General features: G+C 37.3%; 3 protein-coding genes and 1 pseudogene across 4 annotated transcripts; all 4 read right to left on the reverse strand.

Moving 5' to 3' along the window:
• Positions 1-4,956: 4,956 nt before the first annotated feature.
• LOC309978043 (fibrous sheath-interacting protein 2-like) lies at positions 4,957-7,779 on the reverse strand (the record flags this gene model as incomplete). Its single annotated transcript, XM_082864402.1, is given in 6 exon segments — positions 4,957-5,329; positions 5,331-5,575; positions 5,577-5,778; positions 5,780-6,201; positions 6,205-7,385; positions 7,680-7,779. Coding segments are annotated over 6 exon segments (2,523 nt in total).
• A 787-nt stretch (positions 7,780-8,566) lies between these two features.
• LOC309978044 (fibrous sheath-interacting protein 2-like) lies at positions 8,567-11,473 on the reverse strand (annotated as a pseudogene). Its single transcript has 2 exons — positions 9,654-11,473; positions 8,567-9,436 (listed from the first exon to the last, which is right to left on the reverse strand). The product of its transcript is annotated as a fibrous sheath-interacting protein 2-like (transcript).
• A 360-nt stretch (positions 11,474-11,833) lies between these two features.
• On the reverse strand, positions 11,834-14,908 carry LOC309978045 (fibrous sheath-interacting protein 2-like; the record flags this gene model as incomplete). Its single annotated transcript, XM_082864403.1, is given in 5 exon segments — positions 11,834-12,036; positions 12,039-12,358; positions 12,360-12,892; positions 12,896-14,199; positions 14,899-14,908. Coding segments are annotated over 5 exon segments (2,370 nt in total).
• Positions 14,909-14,942: 34 nt separating this feature from the next.
• On the reverse strand, positions 14,943-19,562 carry LOC309978046 (fibrous sheath-interacting protein 2-like; the record flags this gene model as incomplete). The annotated part of the gene is given in 8 exon segments (XM_082864404.1): positions 14,943-14,950; positions 15,510-15,740; positions 15,743-16,910; positions 16,914-17,366; positions 17,368-18,786; positions 18,790-18,832; positions 18,834-19,221; positions 19,547-19,562. Coding segments are annotated over 8 exon segments (3,726 nt in total).
• Positions 19,563-19,713: the final 151 nt, after the last annotated feature.

Consider the following 19,713-nt stretch of genomic DNA (forward strand, 5'->3'; position numbering starts at 1 on the left):
AAGGAGTGAGGGGAGGTTGAAGGGCTAAACACTGGCTTCCTCACAGGTTTATTTGAGTGGCCCATTCTTCGATCAGCATAATCTTCATTTCAGATTTCTATTTCCTTAGTCAACTAGTATTGCTTTAACTGACTATACCGAGAAAATGAAGGCAGATCCTCTTCATTATATGAGGATGAACTCATAATTCTATGTATGAAGTAATGTGTCGGTTTGGTGCTAGATTTCATTTCTATTCCCTGGAAAAGTACAAGTCAGGTAAAACACAAAGGAGAGTTTACAACAAATCAAATAAAATATACTGTAACATATACTGCCAGCATTTCTGACCAAGCACACTTTGTTTGGTCCTGAAATTTCACATGGCTTCCCAGTAAATAAATAGATCCCAATAAATAGATTAGAGTCTGTGTTAAGGCTATTGACCTGATGAGCTCCTGAACTGGCCAGAATTGTATCCCTGTGTTTTATTTTCTCTGGTTCAGTGCAGCTTCTGGGTTAAGTGGGAATCACTGCAAATGGATAATCCAGGGAATTGTCTTACCAGGAAATTCTAAATCATATGTAATCTCCATACACATGATAAGATACAATTTTGGGGGTAGGGCCAACCCAAGAGGTCAGTGAGGCCCAGACCATCACTAGAAGGATACAGAACCAGGGACAAGAGCTGTGTGTCAAAGTGATAGTGGAGTTTATGGGCTGATTACAGGAGGAACATTCAACATATTCAACTAACTTGCTATGTTTCAACAAGCCGGGTAAGTAATTTTTAAGAAAATAGTTGGTTAAGTAACTTGCCCAAAGGTCACATAGCTACTAAGTGGCAAAGTCAGAATTCAAACCCAGATAGGCTGAATTTGCATGAATCTTTTTACTCCCTTCCAAGCCCATCTTCTGGTCCTGCCCACTGGCATGGAGTTTGTATGCACAAAACTTCCAATGAATATTTATAGTTAAGAGTACAAAAAAAGAATGCAATCTATCATTTTAAATAATTAGCTTGTATTTCTCCTAACTGGTTTCCATTTTCTGTTTTTCTTGTCCTTCTAACTAGCCTAGGACTCTTTCCATGATCTGTTTTTCTTCAACTGAAGCTCCTGGCTTCATCTGTTAATCATTTCCCTTTTGTTGTAAATATCGTCAGAGGTGGGAGAGACTGCCTAGATCTAGTTTGTGCCCTTGTCTTCCTACCCAGTGTATATTACTTGTACTAAGTTTGTGAAACTCTCTACCCTTTCTATAGAAACCCAGTCACTGATACTTAAAGTTCTCACACTTACGCTCAGTTGTGTCTTTTTCTCCCAAGAGGAGGAGTTTGTGTCAGTCGAGAATTTTGAGGTAGTTACATCAACTTTAGAAACAGTTCTTATTTGTGTCTGTTTAGATTCTGTCTTTTGAGCTGGTGATGCTTCAGTAATTGTAGTTACACTGGATTTTGGCTGACAACATTTTCCTAGTGACAAAAATTTTTTCAGATTGCTTTTGCTCATCAGTGGCTTGGGAAAAGCCCCTGTGCTGGCAGTGGGCTTCACGTCTTCTTTTATTTGATTTTCAGGTGGGCCTTCTGGAAATTCTTCTTTTACAACCTCTTGTAAAACAACTTCATCTTCATCAGAAGTAAAGCTCTCTTCTGCTTTCTTTTGTAAAACTTCTTGATTAATATCATGAGTTATCAACCGAATGATAAGATCTTTTTTGCTTTGGACATCTTTTAAAAGCTCCACTTTGGTGATGTCAGGCTTTATTAAACTCTGAAATGAATTCCTACTAGCAGTCTGGAATTAAAGAGACAATGAATATTAAAAACAATCGCCTCAGTCTTTTTTGCTGTGGTTCTATTGTAATAAGGCAACTTTCACATGGTATCTAGTTTCAATTTAGTAAAATTATTTATCTTCAAGTGCTTTTACTTATATATTAGTGATATATTTAAAAGAAGAAATAAATGAAGATCACAAGCAATATTTGCTCATTTCTATAATTTGTTTTGCATTCAAGATTATCACTCCAGTTCAAAGAAGAAACCCTAAGGTTCTTTCTCTTACTTCAAATTTTACCTTTTACTCGCCAAGAGGTGCAAAATGCATAAATACTTTAATTACACTGTTTTCATCACTTGTCTTGAAAGTTTTTTAACAGATTTAGACATGATTAAATGTTTTTCTAAACTTCTTAGTAGGGAACTAATAGACCAACTAAATACAGAAATTTTCATGAAAAAAGACAAAGTATTGGCTGACTTGGATTTTTTAAAATGATGAGTAATAGCCAAAATTGTGAAGGACTTTGAATGTTCACTCCTCACCCCTCCACACCCTAATCCTTTGAATGTATTTTCTAAAGGAAGCTTCAAAGAGCAAATCTTCATTCTCCTCACCTCCCTAGTCAAGTGTCACTTTCCATTTTGCAATGTTAAAGACAGATCAAGGAAGAGACAGTTTTAATTAAACAAATGACTTCTCCCATTTCTGTAGCCTTTTGATGATGCCACAGAACTTTTAAGTTAATTTGAGTTATCAATCTTAGATCTCTTTGCAACACTGCAAACCAGATTTTCAGATAAATGCTGCCTTAAAGGAATATCTTTTGTGCAATACAAAATTAAAGAACTTCTGTAAGAAATGGAAACACAATCAATTTTGGGTATTTGTGCTGGTGGAAGGAAAGTGGTTCAAAAAATCAAAAATCATTCTATATGGCTTTGGAATGTAACACTGTATGAGCCTTTAATAGGCATGTGTCTGGTGTATTGGGAAGTTTTGGTACCTCCAAATAGCAAATGAAACCCTGCTTGTGGACTTCTGACTGAGCAATAGCCCGGGAGTTGTCTGGGTTCCCTAAACTGATCTGTTCTTTCTGCAACCCTCATCCTCATGCTGGGGATGGATGGCACTGCTATCCAGATAGCATCAAAACATGGCTGAAACTTGCTGCACCATCTACGTCTAGTTTCCTTAAGACAGTTTTTGCTTCCCTTAAGATTAGCAGGGGTAGTTGTTTTGGATTAGCTATTCTCTTCCAAGTTCCTCTAGGCTATAAAGAGATAGTTAAAGTACTGATAAAGGATGTAAGAGAAGAAAGCAGGTTGCCAAGAAGAAGAACTGATAGATATTTCTGCACATGGTTAAGAAGTAATGACTTGGGAGTAATGTTCTACAGTTTAGACAAACAGGTTTTGTGCCCACGGAGTTACTTACATATAAATGAAGACTACTAAGTAAATGCTAATATAACTTTGAGAACCCAGAGAGAAAAGGACATTTTAGAGCTAGAAAAGACCTTCATCTAGTCCAAGAAACTAAGGACCAAGGCGATTCCATCAGTGTCTATGAAAGTCTCAGTATTTGAGACAAAACAAGTATCCATCAATGTATTCACCAGCTCTTAGACTTAGTTCAGTGAGTTGGAAAATAATGGTAATGAAAACATACTCCTAGGCCTAGGCTTCAGGCAGGCTGGTCCCATAGAACTTTGCTCCGTTTGCAAAGTTTTTACCTAGGAGCTTTGGCGTTAAATGAGAATATTGGGCTGGATCGGTGTAACTCCATCTCCTGGCAACATCATCCCTAAGATCAGTAAACAGAACTAACTACTTTTTCAATAGATGCGTTGTACCAGGGACAGCATTTCTGCATTTCAGGTCCCCGTTATTGAAGTACATTTGGAGCCCAAATATGGGACTGCAGAGAAACTAGTTCATAAAAATAGCAGCATGAAGACAACTGGGTCTAGGACAAGGGTAGAAGAGGAAAGAAACCGAGTACATCCTGAGGATGTAAGAATATGGAGAACTGGGAAGGTGTTATGTAACAAAAGTGAAATAAGGAGAAACGAACTCTAAAGAGCTTGCAGTCTAATGTTTGTTGATGAATGTTGCTAAATAAAAACAATACTACTGTGGAACCTTAAATTAAGTTTGAGGATTTCAATCTCTAATAGAGGCTAGTTTAGCTGATATTCTAACTGGTCCTTCTAGATCCATATAGTACTATGATAATGTATATCCATTAAAAAGAACTGTGGTGATTGTAAAAACTGCATTTCCTCTGAGTTGCCAAATGAGGACTACAATTCCAATCAGTCTTGTTTGCTGTTAAGGGTATTTCTCTGTACTCCCGTTCTTCAGAAAATGGCAGTTCAGTTTGACTGGCTAATGGAAACTAGCCTGCCACCTTTACACTGAGCCACATTGCTGATGGGGTTAGTCCCAGGAAAGCAGAGGATTGTATTGGAGGAATCAGAGTCCTCGGTTCTACTGGGATGCACAAGAGAAAATTGACCATATTTTACAAATGCATTCCCGTAGACCTACCTGAGGAAGGAAATCACAGAAGGACAGCCAGGTCTCACTGACTGCTCATTTCTTTTCACTAGTGCCTTTTGCACTTACCTCTAACAGCTTTATGTTCAGTCGTCCCGCCTGATCCAAAGAGATGCATTTGTCTTTCTCTTTCTTGTATCAGGTGTATCAGTTGAGTAACTCTTCCCACTTATTGACCCTCTTCTCAGTGTTTCAATGCTGTGTCCAGTTCTAGCTAAACACTCCACCTGCAGCTTCTTAAGCGATTGAGTTTTTATAGAAATGACCCCTAAGTGTTCTGTAACAATGTCTGGATCAATATTGATGGGTTGTTTCCCACGGTGAAGAATTATCCTAACTGAAAACTCCTCTTGCCTTAAACCTTGATGTAACCCTTTTTGCTGTAGCTCAGGTTCCATTTTGACAGCATGCTCATGTGCCTTTTCAACAATTTGACCAATGTCCAGATCGCCAAAGAGATTAGCATGTGAATCTTCTGGGCTAATTGTTTCTAATGGACAATTGGAAACTTTCCTGATTATTAAAGAAGCCACCTCTTTAGGAAAGATGTGGTTTGTACCTTTCATGTCATGATAAAGTTCTTCATGTGTTCCAGATTGTTGTAGTACATGATTATAAACAGAATCAGCCATCTAAGAAATAATTTCTATACTTTCTGGATTTAAAAATTTTTCTTCAGGATTAGCAGCTACAATACTAATGTTTTTTCTGGAAATTTCAGTTGTCACGGATTTTGTCAATTGAGATGCAATTTTATTTAACTCAGGCTTTGATAAGTTTTTAGCATCTTTGCTTGAGGCACTTGGCAACTTTACTCGTTTAGCCAAGAACAAGGCAAGTGTTTCCTCTAAAAACCTGGCATCTAATACAGCCTCTTTTTTGGATGAAGGTTTTTTCTTTGACTTAAGATCATCAGTAATCTTAACCATCTTTTCCATAATTTTGACAGCTTCCAGAGCTAACTCTGAACTTGATGTTTCTTCCTCTACTTGAGGATGAAATTCCCTTCACCATTAAAAATCCTATTATATCAGAGAGGACATTGTTCTTACCTGTTAAATCTTTATATACTGAAATATGGGAGCCAGAGTGCTTTAAAACAGTGTTATAAACAGAATTAACTACTTTTTCAATAGTCGCACTGTCTGCTAAAGATACAGTGGATGATTCTTTGACCTGTGGTACTACTGTAATCTGACTTTTAGAGATATATTCTTGAAATGAATTTAAGATTTTTGAGCTTATTTTTTTGCATTTCAGCATTTAGAGAATTGTTTTGTTCCTTATCCGCTTTTGGAAACTTAAATAGAAGCTTTGACAAAAAATTTATAGCAATTTCTTCTATTATGTTAAAAGGCAGTTTGTAAGCCTGTGATGGCTGAGGCTGGGGAATTTCAGTGGTTTGGATAACATCTTTAAGGATATTTTCAACAACACTGTCAACTTCTTTACAGTGGCGTTAGTTCTCCAGAAAAATAGTTCTGTAGGTGATTTCTGGTCACTTCTTGTACAACTAAATTAACTATGCCTTCTGAAAGGATTTTGCAACCACTGCTGACACACTTTTGTGTGCTCTCTTGAGATCCAAATTGTTGCAAAAGATTATTATAAATAGTCTTAACCACTAATTGAATAATTTCATCATCATTAGGATGTAAAGATTCTACATAATGTATAATCATATCTTCATTTTTGGAGATCTCTGTTATAACTATACTTGCTAATTTCATTTGAAGGAAGTCCAATTCTGTGTACAAATTATCCTCAGATATTTCTGTTTTAGCATTGGCTACTGTTGAGAAAATTTTTGAAAGAAGAGAAGAAATTATCCTTTCTAAAAATTCATAAAGCAGCATTATGGTATATAGCGATGATGTCTAACATTCTTTGCAGGCTGTCTGGGCCACCTTATGGACATTTTTCATAACCTCCTTAGATTCTAGAGGCAAACATACTGAATCTGGAGTCTCATCATAAAGTAGCAAGTTTAGCTGATACTGAAAAGTTTCTTCTATTACTGCATTAGCTAGCCTTCTTGCTAATTTTTCAACATTACTCTTTATGTCCTCGCAAATAGAGTCTTGAGATCTATATTCCTGCAAAATATTGCATATAGAGGAGTGAACAATCTTATTGACCAAAATTTTATTGATTGATGGTATTTTAGCTATAAAAGATGCCTGATCTGAAGAAGGTATTTTAGTTGCAGGTGCCGTGTTATGCATGGGTGGTATATTATCCATAATTATCTTTTTCTTGGGAGGTCTTTTTTCCACAGACAGTTCTTTTTGCCTGAGAGGTACTTTATGAACTGATGAAATGTTATCTTCAGATGGTAGGAACCTACTTCCTTGATCTGGGTTTAATACTTTAATTTGAGCATCTGAAAACTCCTTTAACAGGGAATCAATCAGTTTCATAGCCGTGTCATAGAGCTCAGCTTGATTTACACCTCTGCTTACATTTTGACATGCATCATCTGTATCCGATGAGGAAGAAAAAATCAATCTGTTAACTATTTCAGAGATAACATCTTCTAAAAAGTTAGCAGGGAAAATCCCGGGTTTATATTCTGGTGGGTTCTGAGGATTGTCCCGTTTACTAGGTGTACTTTTAATCTCTTTATCTTTACTTTTCTCATTCTCTTCCTCTTTTGCAGGAGCATTCTGTTTAGCTGAATTCATTGAAGCAGGTTTTGCAAAATCCTTGCCATCCGCTTGAGTTACATATGCTGCTTTATCACCTACAGGATTTGGGGATTTTGAGTCATCCACTGGTCCTTGGAAAGAAGATATTTCTAAAACATTTCTGTAAATGATTCCAGTGACATTTTGGGCATGTTTAGAATGCAAGATCTGTTTGTCATCTGTAACTGCGTAAGCTGGAGAATCTCTTCTCTTCTTTTGGATCTCTCTATATCTCACCTTGGATTTCAGAGATGGTAATTCAAAAGGTTTGTCCCCTTTTCGTAATGAACTTTCTTTTTTCTTGTCACTCTTCTTTTTATCATCTATTTTAAAATCTGGTTCCAGGACAACCTTGTTTTTTGTATCATCGATAGCTGGTGAAAGATTTTGGTATACCTCATCACCTCACCCTTTCTCATCTTTTCTAGCCAAACGGTCTTTCTTCTTGATTTCATTCTTTGTAAGTTCTGTACCCAAATCTGGCCCCTGAGTATCTTTACTTTTCACACTGGTTGTTGTTGAAGTGAGTTTCGATACCTTCTCATTATCTTTTCCAATTGAACTTTCCTTTTTCTTTTCATCCTCTTTCTTTTTCTTTGGCACACCTCCACCTCACCCTGATGCTAGGGTAGTTACTTCGCTCTTCATAATGCTATGTATATTGGTACATACTGGCTTCTGGATGCTGCCTGTTTTCTTTGATGTCTTCTCCTTTTTGAAGTTCTCTTTTCCGTTAAGTGCTCTTCCGTCTATTTCCGAAGTGTCCATTTTGTCTTTCAGGTCTGAGCTTAGAGGAATAAGTGTAGATAATTGTTCTAGTGAAGAAACTGGGCTCTCCTTCAAGCTTCTCTTTATCTTTGTAAAGGTTTTATATGGTAGTTGTTGAACTCTTTGGATGATGCTATCCACATCTAGAAATGAAAAGAAGGTGGAAGACCAGCTTCCTGAAAAAAGTGGTTGAATCTGGAAAGCAGAGATTGCCTTCTTGGCCAAAACAGCAATCGTCTCTATAACAATGTTACTTCTATCATGTTTCTGAACATTTTTAGATCCATATATGTCTATGACCTCATCATACACAGAATCAGATACTTTATCGACTTGTCTCTTTATCTATCGGTGGAAATGAAAACATTTTTTCAGCATTCGCTAGAACTTTAATTTCACTTTTCCTAAATTCCCCTATCAGGGCATTTGCAAATTTTATAGCTAGACCCATGATATCTCTTTCTGATATCTCTTTGTCCTTAGGATTTTCAGCAATTCTTGGTAGAGTATAAAATTTGCGAACAAGGTCAATTACAACATCTTCCAAAAATGCAGCAGAGTATACAGAAACCTGTGGGAAGGACTGTATTTTTTCTTTCATGGGATTCAAGAGTTCAGTGACATGGTCATTTTGGGGTAAGTCACTGGGAAATGATTCTTCCTCACATAAAAATAGCTGCGGATGGTGGTCCACAATTACCTCCATAATGAAACCAGCTATTCTCCTGAGGAATGAGCCTCCTCTTTTGCATGTATCTTTCTGTACTTCATCTTCAAACTTAATTTTTTAAATAATATTGTTACATATGGAGTCAACGAAGTTATTGATTACCCCTAATTGCCAACTCTCCACATGCTCCTCTGCCTTGGCAAGTCTAATCTCATGTTCAGAAATTTCTGTTATGATATCATCAGTTAGTTTTGAAGCACTGTTCACAAACTCATAATCTGGTAGCACCTCTTCCTCATTTGGTTCTGTTTCAGTCTCAGATGAAGGGAACATATGTGCTAGAAGCTTGTAAATCATATCTTCTAAAAGGGAACGAGGCAATACAGTGATGCATGATGGCAAGTCATGGCTATCATCGTTGATGGTGTCAAGTACATTTCTGATGATGTTCTCCTCTTGGAGGGAGGAATAGGAAGAAGTTGCTAATTCTCCTGTAACTAATGACTCCACCTGATAATCATAAAATTCTCCTAACAGCAAATAATACATTTTTCCCCCAAATTGACAGCATCATTTTGTATAGCTCTATAAACATGAACCAGAGATCGATAATCATCTAATATTTTTTCATAAATAATGTTGATAGTTTTTTAACCATTTCTTTATATCCTTCTGAAAAATACAGATTTCATCCAAGTGATCTGCAACTAAAATTTGTGATCTGGTGAACTCCAGCACAATTGATTTTACTAATCTTGTAACAATATCAGTAACATTGGCTTTTGCTTTACATGGGTTTTCGGCAGCCAGGACATTATGTGAGAATACATGAAGGATTTTGCATAAAAGCTCAGAAATTACTTCCTCCAAAAAGATGGCTGAATTCACAATGAAAGATAATTCTCTTTGTTTAGGATCTATTGCTCTCTGTTGATAAGTTTGATCCACTGTACCTGAAGGAAGAGTTTTATCTCCAGATAAGAATGACTCAAGATGGGGGCTTCCCTGGTGGTGCAGTGGTTGAGAGTCCGCCTGCTGATGTGGGGGACACGGGTTCGTGTCCCGGTCTGGGAAGATCCCACATGCTGCTGAGCAGCTGGGCCCGTGAGCCATGGCCGCTGGGCCTGTGTGTCCGGAGCCTGTGCTCCGCAATGGGAGAGGCCACAGCAGTGAGAGGCCCGCGTACCGCAAAAAAAAAGAATGACTCAAGATGATGGTTAAATATCTCCCTTATATAACTTGCTATTTTTGTAACAGGTATATTACTTATGCCTTTTTTATCTTTTGAAAGAGACTGGTATAGATTTGAATTAGAAATGTCATTATAAATGGCATCAACCATAGCCTGGATATCTTTTCTGAAATCACATTTTGTTTTTCACTTCCATCTTTAATAATGCATGTTGCATGTTTAGAAATTATTGACATGATCTCATCGATCATTCTCACAACTGTGTTGCTGAAGTGTGACTGCGAAAGGCATGGGTCTTCTGCACTGCAGTTCAATGGACATATCTGAGATAAAACCCGAGTGACTATATTTTCCAAATGTGTATATGATAATATGGTGGTATATATTGTACAAGTCTGTCTTCGGAGTCTTGATTTACTGATCGCATAATGAACTCTCTTTATCAAAACATCAGCATTGAGTTTTGAGTATGATTTAAAAGGCAGCTTTGCTATGAAATGTGAAGGAATTCGGAAATCACAAACTTCAGCCAGGATAATTTTAGTTACCCTCTCCGCCAGTGTCTTGGTGTCACCGAGAAGGTCTTTATTAGGTTCCAGTTCACATTCTTGTAAAACTTTGCTATATGCCGTGTCAATAATTTTTATCACTATGTCTCTATCTACTAGGGGCAAGCACAATTGTTCCTTAGCATTTTCTAGGATGCTAACTTGAACTTTTGAGAATTCTTCCATTATCAAATATATGAGTTTTCCAGCTGTTTCCAACAGTTCTTTTTCTGAATCTCTTAGTGATTTTGTTTGCACAATACCTAATACCCTGTGGAATATTTTGCTTAAAACCCCAGAGATCACATCTTCCAAAAAGGCTGAGGAGTAAACACTGGCAAAAAAACATTGCCTTCTTCTCATACTATCAAAGTATGCATATGATGAGGGAAATGACAACTTTCCATACACAAATGGATGAAGATGTTGTTGACAGATATTTTTAATGATAAAACCTGCTATTCTATCAATAAGAACATTGTCACTGCTTGTGTTATCGTGCTCAACTGCTTCTTGAGACCCAGAGTTTTGCAAGATATTTCTGAATGTGGAATCAACGAGACGCTGAGCATCATCCTTTGAATAAACAGATTCGGTTTCACCTTCTTTTGAAAATCGAATTTCACGTTGGGAAATTTTCATCCTAATATCACTGATTAACTTTGAAGAGATTTCGCTGTGATTAATTCCTGATCTATCTTGGAGTTTCACTGTATAGAACCATGTTAGATGAAGAAGGAAAGATTCTAGATAATAATACTCTGATTATGTCTTCTAAAAATGTGTATGGCAGCAAGGTGTTATATGGAGATAAATGCTGGCTTGGCTGGGTAGGTTCAGTGATGCCACTAAAGATGTTCTGAATAATGTTTTCTGCTGTTAAAGTAGCATAGGAAGAAGCCGACAAATCCCCAGAAAACAGTGGATGAAAAGATAATCAGAAATATCTGCTATGATTAAATTGGTAATGTTTTCCACAAAAATATCACTGTCTTTGAGTTCTTTATTATCAACCTCAGGGGCCAGCCCATGCTGTTTCAGAACATTTTCATAAACTGGATTGACAAGTTCATCCACAGTGTCTGTATCTACAGTGGGGAATGGCTGCTCTTGGTCATCATGAAGAATGCAGATTTTAGCTTTGTTAAAATGGTTGTTTATTGAGTTTACTATTTTTTGGGTCACTTTATCCAAATCACACTCAGTGTTATATTTTGGATCGAAGAGCTTTGCAAATAGTCTGGCAACAATTTCTTCTACAAATGCATTAGGATAAAAGTCCATACCTAGTGGGGCTTCCCTGGTGGCGCAGTGGTTGAGAATCTGCCTGCCAATGCAGGGGACATGGGTTCGAGCCCTGGTCTGGGAGGATCCCACATGCCGCGGAGCACCTAGGCCCGTGAGCCACAACTACTGAGCCTGCGCGTCTGGAGCCTGTGCTCCGCAACAAGAGAGGCCGCGATAGTGAGAGGCCTGCACACCGCGATGAAGAGTGGCCCCCTCTTGCCGCAACTAGAGAAAGCCCTCGCACAGAAACCAAGACCCAACACAGCCAAAAATAAATAAATAAATAAATAAATATTAAAGGCAAAGAAGAAAGGGGAAACTGTAGATAGAGTAAGGATCTAGTTTTAAAAAAAATTTTTAAAAAAAGTCCATACCTAGTGATGATGGCTTCTGGGGTCTGTGTGACCCTGTGACTTCACTGAGAACCTCTTTAACCATATTTGGTATTTCATCCAATAGAGTCGTTGAATGAGGTAAGCCCTCTTCACACAAAAAGGGTTGAAGATGATTTTCAATAATCTCTTGAATAATAAGACTGGCCATTCGGTCAACCATTATTAGGTTTCTATACTTTTCTGTATTGACGCAATCAAGCCAGACATCTGCAAAATATTATTATAAACAGACTCCAGCATATTTTGAAGGGTTTTTTCTGTATATAGATATTGACAATCGTATTTAGTGAGCCAAATCTTATGCTTTGAAATGGCTAACAAAACCTTATTTATTATATAGGTGGCCATCTCATTAAAATCCAAAGTCATTAAGTATTTCTTTCCCAAGCATGAAGCCTCGCTGGGTAGAGGAATGAGCTGAGATAATAGTCTTCTGATGACATCTTCTAAAAATGCGTGTGTTAGGATGGTAGTATAGCCTGTTGAATGTTAGGATGGTAGTATAGCCTGTTGAATGTTGACCTTGGTAATTAAGTTCACTCAGGTTGTTTTGAAGTTTCTGTAGTATATTTTCAGCTTTGAGAGGGTAATATGAATTAGGCATGAGCTTTCCAACAAAGTACAGTGGGAGTTGGTAGTCTATACTCTCTTTCAATATGCCATTAGTTATCTGTTCTGCTACTGACGTGGCAGCATGTGCCAGATGATTGCCACAGGTAACTTGAAATGCATAGTCCCACAATACATCATTATAAACAGAGTCAACAATCTTACTAACAGTTTCTTTATAGATTGGTGGAAAACATATCCTTTCTTCAACATCCTGTAAAACAGTGACTTGAGCATTATTAAACTCATTCACCACAGAGTTGACATCTAATATATTCATCTCGTTGAGCTGGGCTTCAGTGATATTTACATTTTTGCCCTGCACCGAGGTGGTGAGATTAAGAAAAATGTCTGCAATTATTTCCTCCAGAAACGTGGCAGAGTACACTCCTGTGTTCATGCCTCCTGGATATCACATGTTAAGAAAGGCTGTTGCATTCAATTCCTTTTTACCTGGTCTTCGAAGAGGAGGTAGAGAAGGGAATTTTCCTGAAAATTGCTTACGGAATGGGGTTTGCATTTTGGAATGAATCACCCTACGATTATTCAATGGTCCTGTCAGAGGCTTGCTGTCATAACTCATGAATCTCACAGAGTCTTTACCCTGTCCTGATTCTTTTAATTCTGGCCTTTTTGCTTTTGGGAAACTAGGAGGTCTCTCTCTTGTCCTATATGCTAAATGCTTGTTTCTAAGTGGTAGACTTCTGGGAGGTTGCTGTATACTGCATGACAATTTTTCCATTAAGGATTTTACCAAGCTATGGGAAATAATACTAAGCATAGATTCTTGATCTATTTCTGCCAGATTTTCCAAAAGGTCTGATATGTCATATCCTTCAACTGGTAAGCCATAGTCCATTGTTCCCCTGCAATAATCCTCTACATTTTGAAGTATGTTGAACAGTTGACATTCTGTTGATATTTCATCAGAAAGAGGACCATCTGTAAGGAAGTTGTTGGTTGTGCATTCTTCCAAGAGTATTCTAATAAGTTTCTCACACACAACATTCAGAAGAAAAGCTGATTTGGGGGAGAGCCCTAGGTTATTTCTAGGAATTCTATGACATTGCTGGTTATTTGAAGATAGGAACATTTCTCTTGCTATTTTACCAGAATCTGTATCACAATTTGGGCATTCATCTGGCAAAAACAAATTGAAAACAATATTGAAAATTTTGTTGACTACTTCTTTGAATTCATGAGTTCTTAGGCTGCCAACCAGAATGTCTAACTTACATGCTAGAGAATTTAGTTTATTTTTCTGTGCTAGTTGATTAATTTGGTGAGTAGGAGCTGATTTCCAACCTCTGGCACCTATCTGTCTTTTCATAGTTTTGGTTTTGTTGCAAATGGGAAAACTATGGCTTTTAGGTGTGGACGGTGATTTGTTTCTTCCTTTGCTGTCAAGGTGATGATTTATTCCTATTTCTTTGGACAGAACATGGGTTACTCCTATTAAGAGATCCTGAGAGAGATCGCTGAAGTCAGCCACAGCTGGTTTTGGGCAATAAATATATTTTGCTTTTACAGAAACCACTTGTGTAACTTCTGCCTTTAAAATGTCACTATTTAAAAGGCTTCGAATAATGATTTCAGAAATGCTTAAAGCAAGTCCTCTGATAGAACTTGACCAACTCTCAAACACTTGGGAATGAACTAAAATAACCTTGCTAAAAGTTGCATCTTGGTTTTCCAGTGATTTCTGTATTGTTCCACCATCTTTGGTGCAATCAGAAATGCTTGAAATTATATAGGAAATAACCAATTCAGTGAGATGTTCACAAAGTTAATTAAGTGAAGAATCACTGTTTATGCTTCTTAGAGGCTGTTTTGATTTGTATTTTTTGCTTAACAGCATGGAAATAATAGACACTTTTTCATCAAGAGGACCTTGAAACAGAAAACATTGGTATTATTAACATGCATTAAGGAAAAATGTTGACCATTCAAAATACTGGCAATATTTTACATATGAATTTCACTTTGGGTGTACCTCACTCAAGAAATAGGAAAAACTAGTCAAGAAAGGAACTGGGTTTTCTTCAAATCTCTGTTTCCCACCTGTGGAATCTTTACTTCTGCTGGGCAGCCCATTTAGAATTCAAATCTCTAATTGCTGGTTTCTTCCTTGGATAGCTATGTTGCTTTAAGAAGCTGAAATCCTGGGGCAGAGAAATGATTTCTAGCTTTTAGTGTTACAAGGCCCTAGAGTGATTCCAGTGATATCTAGAGGTCTCATATAATTCTTGAAAACATTTTTGGCTCTTCAGCTAATTATCCCATTTGGGACTAAATAGTATATAATAAATAGAACAGAATGAAACTGCTGATGTTTGACATATAAAAATGGCTATTTCATATGGTTCAACCCAATATATGCATGTAAGCATTCATAGAAAGGGAGTGCAGATATCATACTCGTAAGCATGGGTTTAGAGTATTATACCTAAAAAGGATTTAGGTCAGAACACTGGAACATGAACAGAACAAGAAGTTTAACGCCACTGTTCTTATAAACTATCATCAATAATTGTAAAGACTTTAACTGTATACCTCAAAAAGAAGTTGGATCATTACAGTCAATTAACTATGCATGAGGTCTGACTATAATGTAAGAAGTCTTTTTTTAAAGAACTTTAAAAAAACCCTCTTGGAACTTCTGTTTGGGAATTGCCTTTAGAGCAGTTGTATGTCCCAAGCAAAACATCATTTCATAGCCATACCTCATGCCCAACCAAAATATCCCACCTCAAATTATGCCCATTTAATCTCATCTGTAGATAGGGAAAACTGAAAAACACTCCTCCATATAAAAATTATGTAAATGGGTAACATTTTTTCTTTTATCATACTGACCAGTTGAAAACACACAAGTAAATAAACAGCCACCCCAAATCTAAGGCTATTTTCAGAGAAGCAGTGAATGTAGCTTCTTGCGTGTGAGGTTTAAAAATAAAACTCTTAAAATTATCAATAACTTTTTTTTCCCTAAAATGATGCCAACTCTTTATAAGCCAGTCCTCACTCACCTCTGGTTTCGAAGTTCTTGAAATGTGTGACCACAGATATAGTAACATATCTTGCTACTAGATGGATTTCATGTGGTCCCAGTTCCTGATCTGCAAAAGCAATGACCTCAGCCTCTTCGAGAGTTGCTATTTTCTCTAACTTTGGGTACTTATTTTTCCACTTTTCCTGTAAAGTGGAATCTTCTCCACTTGCCACAAAGCTTTTGTTTTCTTCTTCAATTTCATAGCTGTTTTTTTCCCCCATATTTTAAGCAAGCTTTTCGCATCCTTTTGTTCTTCACACATTACAGAGAAAGGCCTTTCCTTTGATACAAAAAATGGCTTCATAGTTTTCATACTTTCGTTAGTGTGTGGGGTTTGACTTGAAAGGCCATAACTCAACAGCATGGTATTGACAATATTGTCTTCAGCTAAACATATTTTGAGTGGAGAAATGGTTGTCTGTATTTGGTTTGGATTAACAACTGGTTTGGGGGGATCATAGTGAAGCATTCTTTGATTTTTACCTTCTCCCATTTCTCTGAAGGACATGGGGTGCTCTAGTGCTGCTTGTGCAGAGTCACTAGATTTCTGAGATGGCTTTTGTAAGACAGTGCCTTCGAGGAGAGAGCAGTATCCTTTCACAGCTTGATCAAAATGGCTGAAGACTTGAGCTTCACTTCTAGAAGATGATGGTTTAAGGTCAGATTCGAGCCCTTCCATTGGCTCTGTGGTTTTAGTTGAATTTCCTGCAGAGTATCTGACATCTGAAGGTATATTTGAGGAAGTCTTGTCCTTTATTTTCATATCTTTCTCTGAATAAGGCAAGGCAGGGATTTGTGGAGGATCATCCTGGAAGCTAATTCCCTTTGACTTTGAAGTGGACATTCCCATTCCAGTTGCAAATCTGGACCAATTAGCAGTGCAGGCATTTTTAGCTCCTTGGAGCAGATTTTCCTTTGGGCGGCTTTGGCTCATCAGCTCATAGAAATAAGTGCACTGGTCCATCAGTGTGCAGATGATCTGACTTGCTACAATGTTTTCTTCAAACATGCTAATTGAAGATGGTTCCTCATGGCATTTTTCTTTGTCTAGTTTGTTCTTAATTATACTAAGCATGTCATTGACAGTATTAACAGTATAAGTAAGCAATTCTGAGTGGAATGAGTAAAGCTGTTGAAGGGTATTCTGTATGTTTTCCTGGGAAATCGTACTACTTGATTTAGATTCATCAGGAAATTTATTCAGTGTTTGTAACTTGGGCAATATTATTTTCATTAATGGTTTCCTTTGCACAGCAAAAAAGTTTTCAATAGGTGTTCTCACAATTTTGGAAAAAGCATATGTAGAGACATGTTTAAACTGTAGGTCTACAAATGACTCTAAGGTCTTCAGAACCCCTTCCAAGATCTCTTGAGCAATTTATCTCTTGAGCAAATATAACTTTGTGTTATAACATGGTACATAATTGAGATTGTTTGTTCTCAAGGAACTACGTTTACTTGTAGCAGCAGTTTCTTTCTTGCTTTCTAGGGTTTCTTTACTATCTGTTGTGAACATCTGAGTCAAGAAGCACAACTCTAATTTTTCGAATAGTTTTTCAACAATTTCCTGGCCAAATGTATTAATTTGTGTTTGGGAATCCTCAACTCTAGAAGCAGCTCTTTTAAAATTATGGTGCCTGCTTTCACAAGGCTCAAGAACTGACAAACTTAAAAGTGAAACAGATTGTTCTAATTCTTTTGCTTTCATTGAAATTTCATTCAAAGCAGCCTCAGCTATCGTCGATAGCTTATATTTTTCGTTATCCACGTCACTTGGTTCTGTTTGCCATTTATCAAACATTTGTTTAAAAATATTTTCTTTAGGAAAGATTTTTTTCTAGTTGTGAAGAAACATTCTCCGAAGAGAAATGGGCTTCTGGATTTGCAAAAGAGATTGTACTAAAATATCCCTGTGAAAGTTTGAGATCATCTGAGTATGAGCCTTTTATTGGATGGGCCAAATTATTCTTTGTAGCGTATAATCCTTGCAAAACTGCATCAACTATTTCACTTGCTATCTCAATTTGATCAGAAGGTAAAGTATTTACATTTACCATTGCTCTATTTTGCCTCACTTCTTGAAATTCATTCACAGTTGTTTCCAGAATATTACTTACTATATCCCTGGAATACACTTTTACCTCCACAGTGGGGAGTTTTGCTCTCACTGAGAGATTTTTGGCATCCCCTGTGGATAGCAGACCTGGTAGCCCCATGGAAGTCTTGGACTGGTTGCCTCTTAGAGTCTTCTCTCTAAGACCTAACTTGGTTTTGCTTTTGGCTTTAGCTCCACCAGGTCCTAGCTGTGGCTTTGTTCCAAATTTAGCCAAAGAGGTAACTTTTGATTTTGTTTTAAAACTTGCCTTAGGGCTGCCCTTGGGGCTAGCTTTAGAACTGCATGGCCTCAGATATCGAATTTCATCAGATTGACCTTTAAGGGATGAACTCTCTTCTAGATTCAGCAAAGCAAAATCTGTGTTCTTTTTGAGAACCTTTTGGACCAATTGTTCACCCAGTCGCAATGGAGAAAATTGCAATACAGTGTTTTCCAATGAAGTGACACTTCCAATACCTGTGTAAGGATAAACTTGCGGTATCACAGGTTCAGGGGGAACACTTCTTTTTTCTGCTTGTTTCAATTCTCTAAAGCACGATGGATTCATCATCAGTTCTTCATTGCCAGATGCTTCCAATTCTCCCCTGGTCTCACTGTTTTCATATAAAGATGTCATAATTATTGAGAACATTTTTCTGAAAACACTTTCAACTATGTCATTTGCGACACTGTTTATATGTGACTGGAAAGCTTTTTTGTGTGCTGATGTTTTAATTTTAGAATCAGATGTAAAGTGGGGGAGTTCATTAAATGGAGGCCAATGGTCTGTATCTTCCATTACCCTTTGATATACCTTCTTTAAAATATCCTTAACTACACTTAACAAAGAAGTTATTTTTTCCTGTCCATATTCTCCATTTCTAAATATTTCTTCCAAAGTCCTTCTTTGGTTTTCTCCTTCTGATATAATTTGGTTTTGATCTGAGCATTTTGAAAAGAGAGGCAGTTCAGTGTTGTCTTCCATTTTTCTTTGAGCAGGCAATATTTCATTTTGTACAGTTAGTTGTGTAAAAAGACCAGGGTCCTGCTTTGAGTAAAAGCTACTTGCCTTTAAAGATATTTTATCATGTAAACTCTTTAAGATGTTGTTGACAGTTTCACTTGCAATGATGTTTTCTTGGAATGAAGTATTGTTTTGTTATGTATACATCTTTTGGATTTCTAGGTATATGTCATTTTTTATGTGTCAAAATGGTACTGGCGATTATGTCAGCATATTCCTTAAGACTAGCTTGTGATACATGAATTGCAGGTCCATGTTTTTCTCTGAAATTAGCAAATATGTAATTTGTGACTTGTTGACTGAGAACGGTTTTAGCTGTTGATATTTTCAGGATATTCATATCTAATGGCATTTGGTTTGATTCAAGAAATACGCTGTCATCTTGTTTACAGTTTGTAAATTCTGATCCAACATATGGTTTTTCTCTAGTCTCCATATGAGGAATAAGTAGCAAATCTATTCTTTCTGTGGCAAAAGATTTTAATCTATTCAAAATAGTTTTAGTAATGAAATGAGCATTTTCCTCACATGGCTCAGGAGCAGATTTCTTGGCATCTTGTTTCTTTCTTTCTTTTTTTAAAAAATTTTTATTTTATTATTATTTTTTGGCTGTGTTGGGTCTTCACTGCTGCACATGGTCTTTCTCTAGTTGTGGCGAGCAGGGGCTGCTCTTCCGTGCGGTGCACGGGCTTCTCATTGCAGTGGCTTCTCTTGTTGCGGAGCACGGGATTTAGGTGCCCGGGCTTCGGTAGTTGTGGCACGCAGGCTCTAGAGCTCAAGCTCAGTAGTTGTGGCACATTGGCTTAGTTCCTCTGCGACATGTGGGATCTTCCCTGACCAGGGCTCGAACCCATGTCCCCTGCATTGGCAGGCGGATTCTTAACCACTGCGCCACCAGGGAAGTCCGGCATCTTGTTTCTTAAGTACAGTTGTCTGATTATCATCAGAATAAGCTGATTTCAGCTGTACATCTCTTTCATTTCTTGCAAATGGAAATCTCTCCCTTTTCCTTTCATTCATTGAGTCTATAACAGGAGATTGTTGACCTCTGCTATGGGAAAT

Source organism: Leucopleurus acutus, assembly GCF_964270905.1.
Source record: "Leucopleurus acutus genome assembly, chromosome: X".
NCBI classification, from domain to species: Eukaryota; Metazoa; Chordata; class Mammalia; order Artiodactyla; family Delphinidae; genus Leucopleurus; species Leucopleurus acutus.